Here is a 20,376-nt window from a genome sequence, read left to right on the forward strand (position 1 = left end):
CATTTGGATAGAGTTCCATGTTGGAACATTAATCCAACGTTGGACTTATATGTGAAATATTATGTGTTGCAAGACTGTCACGTGAAGTTAAGCCCGTTAAAGTGATCGACTAAAGTTTATTTTGGATTGGGCTTTAATGTGTCTAATGGGTGTGGGCCTTTAATGTGTAGAGACATTAGGGTAATTTTATTATAGTGATGGGCTAAAATAAAATTACACAAGATAGCCCATTAGGTTATCTATATATATTGGTCATGGTCCCCGGATCACATGTACGAATTCCATTCTCTATGTATTCCATCGACATAAAGAAAACGAAGAGAAGTCTAAAGGGTTCTCGGGTTCGGATGTACATGATGATCTGGAAGATCTATGATCGTTTTATATCAATTCCACCGGAGTAAGGTACGCTTCCGATTTATGTTTATGCACAATATTCTTGATGATTCGGCATGACGGTTCCATGGGATTTATTCAAGTTTATTCCAACAAGTGGTATCAGAGCCGACCATGTTCGAATCATCTAGATTTTTTCTTATTTATTTTGATTGATTCTCTGTGTCATGAAATTGATTTTCACGGAGTAAGTTTATTTGATGTTATCATGAAACCTATTTTCTGGATTTGGTTTTTATGGTTAGTAATGTTTCGTGTAAATATGTGATTAAGGTATGTTGTATGATATATGTTTTCATGCTTAATTGAAGTTCGTGGTTATCCAATTATTTATATTTTAGATTTGCTTAATTCTAAAATTTGGATCGAGAGTCTGAAATTTAATTGATTAATTTCGGATTGGCATAAGAATCTCGATTTAACCTGTTTAGAGAAAATTAAGGTTTAATTGTAAAATTGAAATCTGGAAAATTTGTGAATTCCCAATGATTTACTGATTAGGTTCAATCAGTTGGGATGAATTGAAATAAGGTTCCTTGATTCAATTAATTCATATGAAGGTTTAAGGTTAATCAACAAATCTGAAATTCTATTAAGTTTGGCGGTCGGTCAGCCTTCACGACTGTAATGCCCTTAAAGGGCCACTACTCCACCATCTACGGCCACTACTCCACCATTCAACAAAAAAAAATAAAAATAAATAAAAGGTCAGCGGTATGGCGGAGAAATCCGGGAAACGGCCGCGCGTATCTTTCCTCCTCAAAGGTCGACGGTAATGGGCTGTAGCTCAATTACCGTCAATTACGGGTGGTGTGGGAGATTGGATAACAGGTGGTGGTGGCGGTTGACATTAAGAAAGGTCGTGGTAGCGGCTGATTAGGTTGAATAAGGACATTAAGGTTTTGATTTTTTGACTAATGTTTTGCGAAATTACAATTTAACCCCAGATTTAGGGTTTCTGTAATTTCAAATTTGGTCCCCTAATTTAAGTTTGAGATATTTAGCATTATTTCAATTTGGCCCATATTTTGGTTATTCCTGATTTTTGAGCCGGGGTCGATTTGAAATAATGAAAAATCCGTATTATAGCCTCAGGCTTTCGAAAACTGCATTTCAGTCCCCGTTTTTTCAAGTCTCTCTCAAAACAGTGATATACATTCAGAAAATACAGTTTAACCCCCAAAAATTAAGTATTTCTGAATCTTAGGACCCTTTTCACTCAAAGGCTTTTCTTTCAAAATTTCTATTCAGTCCTTCAAGTTTTTTTTGGATTTTCTGAATTTGGGGCAAATGCAATATTTTTGAAGGAATGAAAAATTGATTTTAAGTTTTTTTACAAAAAGGTTTTGGGGCCACTTGAAATTTATGTTTTATGAAGAATCAAACGAATAAGTGAATTATTTTTAATTCTCTTTAAGAACTTGTTTAGTCAAAAAAGTGAGATTCAGTTTGAATTTCAATTTAGTTTCCTGAGGGATTTTATTTTGGGGAATTTCAGATTTCTAAAGTTCGTGTCTTTTTGGATTGAAATTTGGATTAATTAGTCAAATTATGGATATGAATTATTATAATTCAATAGGTTTTGACTCATTAAAGTAATGGTTGTTTGTCAATATATGTATGGGTTATCATGTATAACTCAATAAGCTTTGACCCAATCGATATTTGGCACGTAGACTCGTGACTTTATTATAAATTTGAGTCTTCATTGTTTTGTGAAAATTCATAAGAATTTGGATTTATTTGTCCGAAATTTATTGTTGGCTTTAAATCTAATAAGGTTGAATTTGTGAGCTCTTTTTTGTACTTTAAGCTCAAATTCAAATAAATATGAATTTTATGATTTATGGTTTAGGCTCATCTTTGGGTTATAAAGTGAAGATTTCTAGTCGACTTTATTTTGACTTTAAATCTAAATAACGTGGGATTTGGGTTAATAAGGTAATTTAATTAGGCCTTTGGCTAAAGAAATTTTAGAGAAAGTCTATTGGCTTACATTCAGTTAAAATTCAAATATTGGTTTGGTTTATGTATTTTGATATGAATTAAGAGAAGCAGCATCTCGCCTAAGTGAGCTCTCATGTGAAACTTAATTTATTTTAAAATACAAAAGGTTTTGTGCATGTAATAATGTGGGTATTGTGTCGGCCCTAAGGAAGGCCAATACTTTGCTGAATTGCATGTGCATATTGTGGTGGTAAACGCGTGGCGATTATTTGGTGTTTTGCATGTGAATAATAGTTTGGCCCTAAGGTAGAATTATTATTTGATGTGCTCTTATTGTCAGTGTTTGATTACTACACCAAGATATCACTTACAAGTTAATATCATTGTCCAAAGATAAGTTATTAATGGAGTGCCCGATATCTTGAGATGGAATATACCTTTATTTGAATTTGTGGTTGATATATAATAAATATGTGACGGTTATTAGAATTTCATGTGAACTGTAAATTGGCCCCCAGGTAGATTTATTGTTTGACACGATAGTTTACCGTCAATATTCATTTATAAAAAGTTCCCGCTTAAAAGTTAACGAGTCGTCCATAACGTCAAGTTAACATTGAGCTAGGTATTTTATGATAAATGAACCCAATTCCGTTTAATTATGTCATACATACATATATTCTATTTGATATTTTTATGACATAATAGTAGTTGTGAGCATGTCTTCTTGTTTATGTTCTCTATTTAGTTCATGCTTCCGCTTCTGCGTTATCTGTCAATGTTAATTTTGGTTCTTGTGCTTTATAGCATAATTTACTTATTATTTAGGGTGCATAGATCTTGATTTTACCTTTTAAAATAGAACGACCAACTAGTTTTTTCGGAATTAAAGTTTCCTTAAGGTTAAGATAAAAGGGACTTAAAGAATATGATCATTCTAATTATAAGTATTAAGATCATTTGGTGCACCATTTAAGAAATCTTTAGGGGCATCAAGATTGATAGGGCAAGTACTAGAATATTTCTTAAGGCACTTTTGATACGTTTTATTATTAAAATGACAAGTTTGAATCAAGTATAGTTTTGACTAATCTTGTTTCATTATTAATAAAAGAAAAGAAATATAAAGGAGTACATTCAGTATTAGTCTAATCTCACTTTCGTCTTAAGCACTAAAGTTACGATTTATTAACTTTAAAGTGCATATGGTTTGATTTTTCTTTCTACATCTATAGTCAACATAAGGTTTGTTTCAAAATCTGAAGGATAAATGAATTCTTTGTCAGCTTTTATTTGACTATGTGTAAGAATAAAATGACATAAGTGAGAAAAGACTAAAGTACTCAGTTAGCTACTATCCCATAGAATGACACATTGTTGCAGTAGAGACATCATAATAGATTTTCCAAAAGTAACAGAATCATGTCCGCTTTATCTGTTATTTAAAGATATGAGTCTCCAAAGTATGTCAAATGACAAGTAAGGTTTTGCTTCTAATCTTAAGAGAAGCACTAAAGACTGCAACATATGTTTCTTTTTTTTAAGAGGGATGTATAAAATCTCTTAAGGATATTGAGTTTAAGGGGGGATAAAGGGTTATACTCATTGTTGTATGAAAGAGAGAATTTATTTTTCTCATTATGTTGCTATAGACAATAATAAAGAATACTTTCTTCTCCCACATAAAGGGAATTGCTCCTTAAAGGTAAACTCAACAACCTTAAGAGAATACAATATTAAATTGAGTTAAACTTAAGATGATAATGACATTTGGGATCTTATCAATTGTCAAAAGTGTGAAATCATTTGGTCACAAATGTATGTTTGAGACCGTTAGAATTTCAATAGGCAATGTTGAAAAAGTTATAACTAAAGTCTAATCACCTAGAGTTTCACTCAATACACTATGTTCTAGAGTTTTAGGTTTCCCTAAACGGTGTTACAACTCATAATGATTATCTCATATTTGTGAGGTAAATAAAGTTAATGTTTGTATATACCATGTGATACGTGGGAGATAATCATACACATCTCACTCAATGCCCAATAAAGATCTTACGGTAAAAGAAGAATGCAAAAGGTTCCCTATGCTGTCAACTTTGGGAAATTATATGCATACTTCGGTATGTACGCATTCGGCTAAATCGTACATAACGTTAGGTAGATATTTAAATAATTCTTTAAAGTAGATATTTTAAAAGAAACAAAAAGGATTATACAGTAATTATAGAGAACATAAGGTCATTTATGCTCATTTATCGAAATCAGTTCATTTGGGAGATCATTTGGTTTTTTGATTTCGAGTTTGTATGATGCTTGTACATTATAGATCCATTTAATGTATACCTAATTAAAAGAGAATTTAAGTACGAGTGTTTAGCCAACACCCAAAACTCTTTTAACTACGGTAATCAGTTTATAAAAACATCTTATTTTGTAATATACAGAGTGGATAGGTGTCTATAAAACACGTCGATATAAACTCCATTATGTGTACACACTAAGGATGTCACCCAAAAGGTCTCATGAGCATATTGCTCGTATGGGTGTCATATTAATTAAGGATATTCGGTTTTAGTGGGAGTTTATAATAAATGTGTTCTTTTGCCGTAAACACAATTTTTGGGTTAATTCGGATTAAGGATACTCTTAGGATAATTTCTGCAGAAATAAGGTTTTGGTTTATTCACACTCTGATTTGTTAAGGTTTGATCTCGTTAAGGAGGACCAATTGGAAATAGGTATGTTAAGGTCACATTGCATGACATTTCCATGCTACACATCCACATCATAATCTATGTCATTCAATTGTGTTGATATTGTGACCATTGTTGGGTCCCGTTACGACTAATGTGAACGAAGGCCCCTTTGATTCAGTGTTAGCATGATTGATGGACGAGATTGGTTATAGACACACTTCAGTAATGACAGCAAAGTTGAGCTCAAAATTTATTTATGCAACCTATAATTATAAAGTTACACATATAGTCCAAGTGGGAGATTGTTGGAACATTAATCCAACGTTGGACTTATATGTGAAATATTATGTGTTGCAAGACTGTCACGTGAAGTTAAGCCCGTTAAAGTGATCGACTAAAGTTTATTTTGGATTGGGCTTTAATGTGTCTAATGGGTGTGGGCCTTTAATGTGTAGAGACATTAGGGTAATTTTATTATAGTGATGGGCTAAAATAAAATTACACAAGATAGCCCATTAGGTTATCTATATATATTGGTCATGGTCCCCGGATCACATGTACGAATTCCATTCTCTATGTATTCCATCGACATAAAGAAAACGAAGAGAAGTCTAAAGGGTTCTCGGGTTCGGATGTACATGATGATCTGGAAGATCTATGATCGTTTTATATCAATTCCACCGGAGTAAGGTACGCTTCCGATTTATGTTTATGCACAATATTCTTGATGATTCGGCATGACGGTTCCATGGGATTTATTCAAGTTTATTCCAACATTCCATGGATCCGATTACATTGGATTCGATCTATATGAATCCAGTTTGAATGAAATCTAGTTAGAATTAAATCAAAACGGACCAAGTTGACAATTTTTAAAAATTGGATCCATGTGGATGCAATTTGGATCTATTGAAAGCAAAAAAAAAAGTGATAATTATGTAATAACCCTTTTGAATGTCAGTTTGTAATTACTTATTAAGTGGCAGTTCTGTAATTATTTGTTGAGTGACAGTTATTTAATTATTTGCTTAGAGATAATTTTGTAATTATTTAATGAGTGGCAATTTTGTAATTATTGTACGTCTGTATATGTGTGTCACAAGTGTCTGAGTATGTGCACAAGTGTGTGTCAAAACTGTATGTATGGGTGAAAAGTGTGTTGGAGTGCGTGTCAAAAGTTTGTGTGAGTGCGTATCTATGTGTGTGCTAAAAGTGTGAGGAGTGTATATTTATGTGTGTGTCAAAGGTGTGTGTACGTCTCTATAGGTTCGTGTGTCAAAAGTGTGAGCGTGAGTGAATATATGTAAATGTAAAAATCGAGTATAATGAATTTCGGATCCGATCCACATGAATCCGGACCTATCGTACGAGCTTAAAATATATATGAAAAACTAGTATGTAGTCTACTAGCCCACCAAGCTGAAACAACTATAATGCAACTATCTTGATTAATTATAATGTAGGACAAGACATAAGCATAATGTAAGAAGAAAAAAGTTGCAATTAAGCTCTCAAACGTTTGAGTCAAAACGAACACATTCAAAACCAAATAACGTTAGCCAGCCAATATAAGTCAACATACACTCAAAACTCCTTAAGAGTAAAAACCAATCAGATATCTAAGAGAGAGAAAAAAAAAAGATCAGAAGAAATAAGAATATGGTAATTTACATGCAATCTCATTGTCTCTCCATCTCAACAGAAAAATAATATAATACCGATAGATTGTTCACTTTCTTCAACAAATCAACAGAACGTTTCGCAAAACAGCCAAAGTCCGGAACGCTGTCAAATATCATCACCTTTGTTTCCACAAGATTTGTATCACCTTCGCCATTTTCGGTCTGAAACAAGAATCGCAAAAGATAAGCATGCAGAATATTAGTGGGTTAAATCAGCAATTAGCATCACAATTAAAAATATAGTTCAAGTTCATTTTCGTAATCGAATGGGAATTACCCTCGGTTATTAACAATATATCTTACAACTGAAAACTAGACGCCTTTCTGACAATTTTGAACAAGTGTAACTAGTTAAAATGAATTGACATGAACGAAATTCTACAAGAAATAGAAAGAAAAAATAAAATCACAAAAATTTTGGATAATACCTTGAGGGGAATTGGTAGCAGCATTTCCCTTGGCATTCGGTTGCGCCTGAGACAGTGAGCGCTGAATACGAGGAGAGCCTTGCCTTTCATTAGAACCAGGTAGCGAATGTCTCTTCTTTATGTAGATATCCTTGTCGTGCACATCTGGGCTCGATCTCGGGGAGCCATTAGCAATAGCTTTGGCTCTAGCAGACTCAGTTGCTTGCATGTAACTCGGTAGAGGATTACTGCTGCTACTATCTCTCGGCTCCTCCCGGTTATCGAGTTTCGCCGAACCAAATGAGTTTCGCCTCTTTGCAGTTTTCTGCTCCTGCGAGTGTTCTAAGCTGTTCCTCGAAGCAGAATCTTGATCAGAGTTCGCAAGGCTTTTATCGGCCGATGAAGAAGTAGCCCTGTTCTTGCGTTTGGAAGTGGAGTCGGTTTTCCCACCTTTGCTTTTCTTGGTTTTGACAGACACTTGGCTAGAAGGCGTTGCTTGAGAATCGGGGACAGTTATATGGCTTCTTGGAGATCCTTCTTCAGCTATATGGCTTGTTTCAATTGGATCTGCTTCTGGCTTCTTCTTCTCTAGCTGTGGTGAGTCTGCAGCAGTGATGGAATCAAGAGATTCACCAAAAGTTGAATTAGTACTTTCGTAAGTTTCCAATTTGTTCATGTTAGTATACGATGGATCAGTTTCCAGTACAATGGAGTTTCCATTGGTTTGAAATTGTAAATTCTCTTCGTTTTTAGAATGCTCAGTCTCATCTGGAACTTTAGCTTCTTTTTCAATGTCATAGACTATAGCAGCCTCTGACCTATCCGGTGAATCGAGGGTAGATGAAATGGAAAGCTCGGTCCCACATTCAGAGCCACCAATTTGAACTGGTGGAGGATTGGAAACTGCACTTTCAGCTAACGGGGTTTCCTTGGAAGAAATGAGTGGTTCGTCTGTAGAAGAAGAAACCTTGTACAAACTAGATTCTTCAACTACAGGATCATGAGTAGCTGAAGTGGGTAGTTTTGTCGAAGTGGCAGCCAATCCCAGTTCTTCAAATTTCGATTGAGCAGCAACGAAAGCAGGATTACTCAACTTTCTTGATAACTTTCTCACCTCTGTTTCAGCTTGTTCAGTTTCAACTTCGTTTACTGTTTCCTCCGTTTCGGGGTGAGATATCACTTCCACCACCTCAACTAATTCTGCTTCTTTCGTTTCAAAGGGAGCGGGAGCAGATTCTGTTAAGTCACATTTTGAATTTGATTGCTCAATGACATGCAGCAACTCAGAATGACCGATCAAAGTGCCATCATTCTCTGATGCTTCGATCGATGCTGCATCTTCACCAAATTTGAAGTCTCTCGACTCGGAATAACAATCAGATGGAACCAAGATGTCCTCTTTGGCATCAAAATGTTTTACAGCTGATGCAGATTCCTCTGGCCCTTCATTGCTCGGGGAGGAAACTGACATCCATCTTTCAAGCCATTGCCAAGCTGAGTCTGATTTTGACGGATCACACTTGATGTTGATAGGTTCGCTCCTTGGTGTTGATTCCATAAGCTTAGATAAAAAAACCAGGACACACGTCAAAATTCAACGAAATATAACATTAAATAATAAATCAAATATAGAAATCGGCTACGCCCTTTACCTGACGAGCAAAGGCATTGCTAAGTAGCTTATCAATGGAAACATAAGTGTATGTGCCTTTTGGTTTGGCTTCTTTCTTATTCTGAAAAAGAAGAGATGATCTCACATCAGAATCACAAATTACACGAAAAAATGCAAAGATAAAATCCCACATGTTCGCCCATGCTCTAACAATATACGAAATGATTTTTCATCTCCCTTTCCACTCCTGCCCCCCGCAAGCAAAGAAAATTTTGCATGATGACACTAAAAAAAAGCCAATCATGGCGTGCAACGTAGAGCAGATAAGATAAATAAGTTAAACTGTCATTACCAAGAAAGCAGAATCCTTATCATCTTTTCCATTGCTCTCACTCTGCTTCACAAAATCACCCGACCCTTCTACATTAAGACGGGCTTGGCGTTCTCTAACAAGAGCTTGCATTTTGATAATGGCTTGGACACACCGGAGAGTTCCAACAGCGTGCCTTCGAACCAAATGTCCTCTTACAGCAGCTTGCAACTTAATTATGTTCTTATGCTTCAATAGCACTTGTTGAGCCTGATATATAAAAAAAACCAATAATGCATAATTATTTCTAATTAACTAAAAAATTGTAACCGCTACATCATGTTATATATCAAGTAATACCAGCAAACCCCTGATCGCAGCCTGGATGGTAACAACACTGGGTTCATCAAAAGTTGCATCTGCTCCACAGTCATCCTTACTAGGAGCTACTGTTTCTATTGTTTCTGCCAACTTAGACTCCACTTGAGCAGACAACTCAGCCTTCTCGTCTGCCCACTGAACAACCGAATTCTTCTCTGGGACAGTCAGATCGGGCTGCGCCTGGACGTTTGCAGCAGCGGATTCTGGGTTCTCCTTGTTCACAGATGAAGGGGCTTCTGAAGTAACACTGTTGCTCAATACTCGATGTTTTGGAGATTTCTTCCGGAAACTCCATCCACGCCGATCACCTGAACCCTTGCTCTGCAAAAGAAGTTCGAAAAACATTAATTAAGGATACAGATATTTTCCCTGAACCATAAATGCTCGTAAATGGAGAGGATAAATGCTTTTACGGGAAGACAACACGTGGACCAATCACGCGTCACCTCCTTAATATTACGTCACGAGTACATTTATGATCAATATACAGATAAATATTTTGAATATTAAGGGGCATTAATGTGCATCTTATTAGCCTATCAAATTAGCTAGCATTGTTGTTGTGCCTTCTACTTTATTCGACTACCTAGCAAAGCAACCTCATGCATTAAGGCAGGTCTGTCAGGCAAGTGAATATAACCAAGTGAATACTGATATTTGGGTTAGAAATCCTCGGACGAAAAAAAAAATCAGAATCTCCAATATTTAATTATTTCACATGATGTAACCACACACCACCTCCTTCCCTCAAACCAAAAACAAAGGCCAGTCCGTAAAAGAAACATTATAATTAACACTACTTATTTAATTTGCAAATCTCTTAAACTAGCATGCAAGTAGCTTACTCATCTAAAAATAAAAAAATCATTTATAACAAAGTTCAAATGAAGATTGTAATAAATCTGTTTTATTCAATTGCAAAGCCCATGCTCAATGAACAACTGAATCTCGACATTAAATTCCACTTGCGGCGCTTCTCTGAAAAAAAAAAACAGTCCGAAGGGAATATGCTGCGCTCCTCCAAAAAAAACAGCTATCGTTTCCATTTGTTATCAGTGGCATATTCTGCTACTTCCAAGTTCCAACTATGAATTAGGTACTTGGCATGCAGATAATAAAGACTATTGCATACTATATTATACATAAACTGACAAACCACAGTAAGCATCCATCATGAGACGAGATCATGGTTGCTCTATCAGAACTTGAATTTTGAAAGAATTAGGCCACAATTTTTTTAGTTAAAATATATGCTGTTGAAAACATTAGATCAAGCAATACAGGTGGTTAATATTCTTTTACATGCTGCTTGCGTTACATTTCTACCATGTGCCTACAAGAAAGAAAATAATGAGAATAAAAGCATAAAGTTGGATCAATATCTTAGAAATCTTAATAGTAACAAAGATAAACTCTATCTCTTATTTAGTTACGTTCCTATTCTATAATCATTTTATCGAAATTCTTCGAACACATTGCTTGGGCAACCACCTAAACTACTAGGCGCTGCACATTGTCAAGTTTTAATGTGTGTCATGATGCATATAACATAAGACTCTAGACTTTATTGCCTCTATTAATGGATGAACCCGGTTTTTACAAGTAATTAAAATACAAAATTTAAAAAATAAAATATTAACTTTTTAAAAAATATTACTACCAGAATCAATGGACATTTCTTTATGTGGAAACGAAAATCTAAAAACAGAAAGAAAAAAAATAATTTAGCTTAGGTCATATAATCTAAAGCTCGTTTGTTCAAGACAAACGTGGTATCAAACAAATAACATTGATGTCATCATATCATCAACAACAAACGAACATTCGATAGTGATCACTGCACTTTGCAGCCACTGATCCTCCAGCACAACCCTATACGGCAATCACCTGAACTCTGTCTACGAATTTGGGCGAATATAGCAAATCAATTAAAGATAATAACAACTGAGATCAAAGTGGATTCAGATTTACGAGGATGCATCAACGAAATAAGGAAACATTATCAACATTGCATCTATTAATTAATTCAAAATTGCACCTATTAACTTCAATCAAATCAGCTGTTCCACAACCACAGACAGATCCAGTTCGGCGACAAATTCGCTTATAGATTTAACACCAAAATCTCCAATAACAGCATTCAAATATCCACTTAATTCCGACATTTCAAAAAAAAAAATAATAAAAGAAATAAATTCACTCTCATTGATCCGGTGATCCAGTCACATTTCAGTATTCAAAACTTAATCAAATCCATTCTCACTGATCCTGTAATAGATTCAGTCATCAAATAACAAGCAAAAAAATTCAAATTCAAATCCAATCAATTAAAACCAGATGCTCGTATAAAACAGCATAAAAATTCAAACCGCAGATGTTTCACGCACATCAAAAAAAAAAAAAAAAAAAAAAAAAGAGAGAATTGAACAACAGCGAGAGAAAAAAAAAATTGAACTCGTAGAAATTTACTTCGGGAGTTTGGAGATCATCGTGGTCGACGGAATCGCTGCCGCAGCTGATGATCTTGAAGCACGACGCAGTTGATTTCCCCATGACTTTCTCTCTCTAAAAAAAATTGTCTGACGACCTCACTCACTTTCTCTCTCTAAAAAAAATGGTGTGCTCCTTTGTTTCTTTCTCTCTCTTCTTTTGCTGAGACTAGGCTACCACTCTACAGCAGCATTAGCATATGCAAGCTAGGACTGAGGCTGTTTTTTTCTTTCTTTATTTTATTTATTTCCCTGAATGCCCAATTTGAAAGTGTGATTATTGGAAATTGAGCCTGATAAAGAGGGCAATTTGGGGAACAGCGGACCTCAAAATATCTCCTTAAATCTAGTTCACTTTTGGGTTTGGTTCCGGGTATATAGCTCTGTTTCTTTTCCTCGTTCGAACCTTCTTTTGTATCCTACATTATATCCGTTGGAAGGATGATTTGGTCATTATTCATTTTACTCATTCCTAGGTGGATTCTTTATACTATTCATTTTTTTTATTAAAATGCAACATATTTTCTTTCAATTAGTAATTAATAATTATCATTTTTTCTTTAACGTATGTAGATCTCTCGTAAAATAGCTCAAAAATTACACGAGACTAGAAAGACATGTGGTCGAGTTGGATCTATAAAGTGTTGCTGCTGAAGAGAAAAGAGGGATCGAAAATAATTGAAATTTAATTTAGTGTTTAGTTTGTCCATTGTTTTTATTTCGCTCAGTCAAAAGAGGGATCGAAAATAATTGAAATTTAATTTAGTGTTTAATTTGTCCATTGTTTTTATTTCGCTCAGTCGTAATTAAGGAAAAATAAAATCTTTTATTTTGTTAATAAATGGCTAAATATTAATATTTGGGATTGCTAAAATAGTGATAAAAAGATGTTTTATTCACGAGAAATAGGTTTCTTATTATTATTATTATTATTATTATTATATATATATATATATATATATATATATATATATATATATATATATATATTCGTGGTTGCTGTATTAATCTCGTGAATATAGAAATGCTGTAGCTTACCGACAACTTTAGCAAATTAAATGATTCAAATAATTGACTTATTTAACAAATGATGAATCTGAATGATACCTATGTTTGGATTATTGCCAACTAACAAATAAATTTACTAACAAAAATATGCACTGCTCCAAAATATAACTTTATGCTTAAGTCAGTGTTGTTAAAAATTAATTGCATTTTTCCTTGAATTTAATAGATTTTTTATAATTATTATTTGCTCAATAAATAAATAAAGCACCAATTTTTTTTCCAAGGCTTGAAAGGGTGTAATTGTCAATATGCCATGTGAGAGTGAAATATCCTAATTAATAATTTAATTTGATCAAAGAAGGAATCATTATCATTGACATCATTATCTTAAAAAATTCAACTTAAATTTCATTATGATGTTTGGATGACTAATAGTTGATGATTAGTATTAACAATAATTAATTGGGATTTCTGTTTGATTTAGTCCGTAGGTCTTCGTCTTCCTCAAGCCAGCTCCGCTCGTACTCCGGGTGAATAAACCTGCAACGCCGGGAGGGGTTCCCGGCGGGAAAGCTCCGACGATCAAGTCAGTGATCGGAAATAGAAAAATGTATATGCAATGTAATAGTGATTAGTGTAAAAATCTCATCCCTTTGTGTGTGTGTTGATTCTCTTATTTATAGATGAGGAAAGCTTGGCCTCCAAGGCTTTCCTTTTTTAGGGTTTCTCTTTTCCCCCAAGTCATGTATCTTGGGCCTGTATTGTCCTGGGCTCGCCTTACCTCGTTTTGGTATTGGGCTAGCGAGTTAAGGTACTCCCAAGTAGTTCCGGGGTTCGCACCATACGACGACCTCGCTCACGGTACCGAGCTAAGACATCATGGGTTCTTCATTATGGGCCTATCGTATTGGGCTTACTCTAATGGGCTTATGTTTATTTATTAATTGTCAATCAAGCCCGTATCAACTACTCCCCCCTACTCCTTATTTATAAAACAAGTCGGCTTTTCTTTACCTCGTTTTATAAGTATGGAGTATGAGGCATCAGTTCGCACTTCGTACTTGATTCATGTCGGCATATGCAGCCTCACTTCCTTTCCCTTTCATTAACTGCTCTGACACCCCGCGTGGTCGGTTCAAGTTCCCTAGGTCATCATGAGAAGATTTCCATCAGCGCTTTTCGTGCTAGGTTCGAGGTAATTTTGCATTAAATCCTGTCCGTTCGGATGGGCGGTTATGATTGATTTTTTCTCTTTCCTAGGTCATTACTAGGGGAGTCCAATCGACGCCTCTTGCGTCGGGTTCGAGGAGACCTACTTTGAATCTTGTCCATCCGAATAGACGGTCACGATCGAGCCTTCTCCTCTTCCTTCTTCTATAAATACCTGGTCCTTGCCATTTTTTAAGTTTTTTCCTTTTTTCACCCTTGTGCTTTCTCTTCTCTTACTATTTCTTCTCCGGCGAACCTGCTTTTCCGAGACAGAGGCCTTATCCTTCGTGCCCATTTTCTTCTTCGACAAAGGTACTACTTCTTTACCCCATCTCTTATTACCCCCGCCTTTACTCTTCGAATTGATAATGTCTGCCCGTTCTCCCGATCCTTTCGGCCAAAAAATGCCCTCCGGGGAGGAGGGTGAAAACCCCGCTTTTTCTATCTCTTCCTCGTCGGAGGAGGGACCCTACTTCTCCCCCTCGGGCAAACTCTTAGAACGGCCCAAGAAGAGGGGCAGAAAAGAGGTTTCGTCTTCCGCGAGGAGTGGTTCTCCTTCCCTATCTGAAGGACGAGATTTGGATGACCAATGGGGACCTAGTACTTTAAGCGAGACAGATCTAAATAACTTAGTTCGCGACATAGGACTCCCTACCGATGTCGAATTGATTCTTCCTTCACGAGATGATCGCCCTCTAAACCCTCCTTTAGGTTTTAGTACTTGGTTTTCGGAGCAATTCTACTTCGGTCTATCTTTTCCTATTTCGCCCTGGTTTTCCGAGATTGCCCAATTATGTAACGTGTCCCTTAACCAATTCCACCCCCATGCCATAATAATTATGACCGGATTCCGCATGCTGTGCGCCTGGTCGGGGGTGATTCCTACTCCAGCTCGCTTCCGGAGTGTGATGGTATTAAAGAATTCGAGTCCTTTCCATGTCTCTATCTCGGCTCGACCGGGTTTTAAGATTCTGATGCCGCCTAATAAAACCGATGGGTGGCAAGGTCATTATTTCTTTGCCAGAAATCCTGTCGACACGCCCTATTTGTGTCCTTGGCTCGCCACCCTGCCTGAAAAGAAAAGGGGGAAACCTTTGGCGGTTGATGATTGTTTGTTAAAAATGATATCCCACTTTCAACCGAGCCACGGCGTCCCGGATAGCCTCACCAGCTTTCCGCCAATGCTTCGCCACTTTCGTTTTCACGACAACGGCACGTATTCTCTAACTCGGGAAGATTTAGGTGGGTTTGGTTATAACACTAATTTTTACCTCGACTCGTTGTCTTACTTCGGTCGGTTTGTTTTTTGTTGTTTCGCTAGTTATGTACTTGTATGCCTTGTATCTCACCTACGTATCTCCCTTGCCCGTTTGTTTTGGTGCGCAGACTTAAGGATGAAGAGGATGTTTCGAGGCGACAAGCCGGCTACCCGTCCCTCCGATCCAGAGCCTGGGTTCGAGGCGTCTGAATTTCAGCGCCCTCTGATCGCTGAATCCGAGAAAAGACCCTCGGAGGAAGGGGCTCTAAGGCCCAGGCCATCGAAGAAAAACACCGCTCCTCCTCGCGCCCGTGGTGGACCTGCTTCGCGAACTGAGGACTCTGAACCTCCTAAACAATCCTCCGCGATGGTTCTCGCCCCGTCACCGCCTCCTTCTTCGACCGAAGAGGTGGTAGAGAAAGAACCTGCTCCGAAGAAACGGAGGTCTGAACTGGCCCTTGGGGCGGCTGGGTCATCTTTACCGGCCGACTTTGGACTGTACCTCTGCCGGAATGCTGAAAACGCTATTGCTGCATGCCGGTCCTTGGCATTCCCCACCGATGTCGCCCACTTCGGGCAAATGAGTAAGGGCGACCGACTTGAGTTGCTTCTTCATAACATTACACAGGTTTGTTTCACGCTGTTCTTGTGAATTGGTTTTTGCCATAGCATCTTGTATTTAAGATTAACTCCATTTAACCTCTTTGTGAGTGCAGCAATTCGCCATCGCCTTCTCGGGTCCCCTGGGGTGGGATGATGTTTCACGCGAGGCGTATGATAATCAGAGGAAAGAGGTGATGCAGCTCCGGAAGGAAGTCCGGGGCTTGAAGGAGAGTTTGGGAGTGTCGGAGTCCTCGAAGGAGGGGCTATTTGCCGAAGTGAAGAGGCTGAAAGAGAGAGAGAAAATCCTCGAGGCTGAAAAAGACTCCCTTGTATCCCATAATGCCAGTTTGGAGGAGAAAGCTAAGGGGCTTTCCAACGAGCTGTTCGCGGCTGGAGTACAGGCCTCCACCAATTTCACCGAAGGGGTGAAAGAGGGGCAAAGGTTGTTCCCGGGGTCGCCTGAGGGCCTTCGCTTCATCGAGGAGTTTGTTCGCCGCTTCTTTCACCGATTGTGGCGTTCCACCACGTTTACTCGAGAAGCTTCAGGCTTAGCTCGTTTCTTCTTTTCGTCGGCGGTTGCGGCTGTTCGGAAGAGATTAGGCGGTGCCGGCATCGAGTTCCCGTTGGTGGAAAATGAACTGGCAGAAGACCTCCCCGACGACGTGATCCCGGGTTTTGAGGGGGATGTAAACGAGGATCCCAACTTAGAGTGGTGGAGGCCGGTTTATCAAGGCCTCGTTGAAGAATTCTCCCGGCAAGGGGCTATCACCGACTTCGCCGGAGACATCGGAGCCCTTGGGACGGTGGTTAGTTCCGAAGAGGCACAACCAAGCCTCGTTTCGCCGCCCCCTCCGGATGCTGAAAATCGGAGTGAAGCAGTTCCGAAATGAAGACCAAAAGGACTTAACCATTTATTATGTTTTGTACTTGGAATATGTATTTCTTGAATATTATTCCCTTTATTTCCTTTTGTCATGTACCCTTAACAATTTCTCCGCTTTTCCATATGTTCAGAAGCGTCTTTATTCGTTTTTCAAATTTGTGCTTCGAGCTTTGATATTCGTCTTGTCTTGACTTCAAGTTCAATTCATGTTTCCATATCTCAGATCATTCTCATTTGTGCTTATCCTCTAAGCTTATCAGTTAACTTGATCTCAGAAAACTGTTATTATATTTCAACTTGATGCTTGACCTCATCATCTCGCGACTTAGCGCTGCAACAGAAAACACAAACCATTGTCACACTAAAACATGCTTTTTACTTACTTTAGTAAAACACGCGATTTAACTTCATAGTGAAACACGCGAGTTAACGCCACAATAAAACACGCGAGTTAACGCCACAATGAAACACGCGAGTTAACGCCACAGTGAAACACGCGAGTTAACGCCACAATGAAACACGCGAGTTAACGCCACAATAAAACACGCGAGTTAACGCCACAATAAAACACGCGAGTTAACGCCACAATGAAACACGCGAGTTAACGCCACAATGAAACACGCGAGTTAACGCCACAATGAAACACGCGAGTTAACGCCACAATGATACACGCGAGTTAACGCCACAATGAAACACGCGAGTTAACGCCACAATGAAACACGCGAGTTAACGCCACAGTAAAACACGCGAGTTAACGCCACAGTTATAACTTAAGTAAATAACACAAGTACTTTTTTAACGTGGAAACCCTCCAAATAAGGAGAGAAAAAACCACGGGGCCTAGCCCAGATCGGAAAATGGATGTTTATTAATGGTTGTTTTGTCTGTACAAGGTGTGTCTCGATTTTGCTGGCGTAATTGCCTCGATTTCCTTTATCTCTTTCTCTCTTTTTTTTTTTTTTTTTTTTTTTTTTTTTTTTTTACGCGAAGAAGCGTTTCAAATGAATGATATTCCACGCTCGTGGTAATGGTTTTCCTTCCACGTCTGCTAGCTCATATCCTCCACCAGCCAAGCGTTTCGTGACCATGTATGGGCCTTCCCAATTGGCCTCTAACTTTCCTGTGTGTTTTAGTGCGTCTGCTCGTCGCAGGACGAGATCACCGATCTGGAATGTACGAGATCGTACCCCTTGATCATATTGAGCCTTGATCAAGTTCTTACTTCGTTCCATGTGCAGATACGCCGCTTCTCGCAGATCAAAAACTTCATTCAGCTGTGTCCTCAGGGCATCATCGTTTGTTCTTTCATCAAATGTGGTGATGCGAAGTGTGTCCATTGCCACCTCGACTGGGATGACAGCATCGGTCCCGTAAGTTAACCGAAACGGCGTCTCGCCAGTAGCTGCCTTGACTGTTGTCCGGTAAGACCAAAGGACTGAGGGCAGTTCGTCTACCCAACTGCCTCCTAATTCGTCCAGTCTCTTTTTCAAACCGTTGACAATGGTCCGGTTTGTGGACTCCACTTGACCATTAGCTTGGGGGTGCGCCACCGCCACGAATTTCTGTGTTATCTTCATTTCTTCGTACCACGCACGAATTTTCTTTCCGTTAAACTGAGTACCATTGTCCGATACGATGCTTCTAGGTAGACCAAACCGACAACAGATATTTTTCCAGACGAAGTGCATTACCTCGTCCTCTGATATTTTTGATAAGGCCTCAGCTTCGACCCATTTAGTGAAGTAGTCTACCGCTACAATGATGAACTTCTTCCGGCCAGTGGTCTGAGGGAATGGTCCCACTAGGTCAATCCCCCATTGAGCAAAGGGACATGGGGCACTCATGATGATCATCTCTTCCCCCGGTTTATGGATAAGTGGGGCATATTTTTGGCATTGTGCGCAGTGTTGATTTAGTCCTCATGCAAAAGTTATTTTTTTTTTTTTTTTTTTTTTTTTTTTTTTTTTTTTTTTTTTTTTTTTTTTTTTTTTTTTTTTTACGCGAAGAAGCGTTTCAAATGAATGATATTCCACGCTCGTGGTAATGGTTTTCCTTCCACGTCTGCTAGCTCATATCCTCCACCAGCCAAGCGTTTCGTGACCATGTATGGGCCTTCCCAATTGGCCTCTAACTTTCCTGTGTGTTTTAGTGCGTCTGCTCGTCGCAGGACGAGATCACCGATCTGGAATGTACGAGATCGTACCCCTTGATCATATTGAGCCTTGATCAAGTTCTTACTTCGTTCCATGTGCAGATACGCCGCTTCTCGCAGATCAAAAACTTCATTCAGCTGTGTCCTCAGGGCATCATCGTTTGTTCTTTCATCAAATGTGGTGATGCGAAGTGTGTCCATTGCCACCTCGACTGGGATGACAGCATCGGTCCCGTAAGTTAACCGAAACGGCGTCTCGCCAGTAGCTGCCTTGACTGTTGTCCGGTAAGACCAAAGGACTGAGGGCAGTTCGTCTACCCAACTGCCTCCTAATTCGTCCAGTCTCTTTTTCAAACCGTTGACAATGGTCCGGTTTGTGGACTCCACTTGACCATTAGCTTGGGGGTGCGCCACCGCCACGAATTTCTGTGTTATCTTCATTTCTTCGCACCACGCACGAATTTTCTTTCCGTTAAACTGAGTACCATTGTCCGATACGATGCTTCTAGGTAGACCAAACCGACAACAGATATTTTTCCAGACGAAGTGCATTACCTCGTCCTCTGATATTTTTGATAAGGCCTCAGCTTCGACCCATTTAGTGAAGTAGTCTACCGCTACAATGATGAACTTCTTCCGGCCAGTGGTCTGAGGGAATGGTCCCACTAGGTCAATCCCCCATTGAGCAAAGGGACATGGGGCACTCATGATGATCATCTCTTCCCCCGGTTTATGGATAAGTGGGGCATATTTTTGGCATTGTGCGCAGTGTTGAACGTATCGGTGTGTGTCTGCTTTCATACCGGGCCAATAATATCCTGCCCGATATAACTTTTGCATGGGGCACTCATGATGATCATCTCTTCCCCCGGTTTATATATATTTCCCACAGACGGCGCCACTTGATTTAGTCCGTAGGTCTTCGTCTTCCTCAAGCCAGCTCCGCTCGTACTCCGGGTGAATAAACCTGCAACGCCGGGAGGGGTTCCCGGCGGGAAAGCTCCGACGATCAAGTCAGTGATCGGAAATAGAAAAATGTATATGCAATGTAATAGTGATTAGTGTAAAAATCTCATCCCTTTGTGTGTGTGTTGATTCTCTTATTTATAGATGAGGAAAGCTTGGCCTCCAAGGCTTTCCTTTTTTAGGGTTTCTCTTTTCCCCCAAGTCATGTATCTTGGGCCTGTATTGTCCTGGGCTCGCCTTACCTCGTTTTGGTATTGGGCTAGCGAGTTAAGGTACTCCCAAGTAGTTCCGGGGTTCGCACCATACGACGACCTCGCTCACGGTACCGAGCTAAGACATCATGGGTTCTTCATTATGGGCCTATCGTATTGGGC

The 20,376-nt window shown here is 38.7% G+C and overlaps 1 protein-coding gene across 2 annotated transcripts; it reads right to left on the reverse strand.

The window, feature by feature from the left end:
* Nucleotides 1–6,525: 6,525 nt before the first annotated feature.
* Nucleotides 6,526–12,330, reverse strand: IQD32 (IQ-domain 32). 2 transcript variants are annotated; one of them, XM_012980284.2, is made up of 6 exons: nucleotides 11,904–12,330; nucleotides 9,414–9,755; nucleotides 9,096–9,323; nucleotides 8,784–8,864; nucleotides 7,153–8,692; nucleotides 6,526–6,886 (listed from the first exon to the last, which is right to left on the reverse strand). In XM_012980284.2, exons 1-6 carry the CDS (start codon nucleotides 11,985–11,987, stop codon nucleotides 6,867–6,869), a joined length of 2,295 nt encoding a protein of 764 aa, XP_012835738.2. In that variant the 5' UTR covers nucleotides 11,988–12,330; the 3' UTR covers nucleotides 6,526–6,866. The 2 variants fall into 2 exon arrangements, with proteins under 2 accessions (XP_012835738.2, XP_088671818.1); XM_088815692.1 differs by having other exon boundaries at nucleotides 9,414–11,702; nucleotides 11,904–12,040.
* Nucleotides 12,331–20,376: the final 8,046 nt, after the last annotated feature.

Source organism: Erythranthe guttata, chromosome 3, assembly GCF_056151865.1.
Source record: "Erythranthe guttata isolate IM_541 chromosome 3, IM_541, whole genome shotgun sequence".
NCBI classification, from domain to species: Eukaryota; Viridiplantae; Streptophyta; class Magnoliopsida; order Lamiales; family Phrymaceae; genus Erythranthe; species Erythranthe guttata.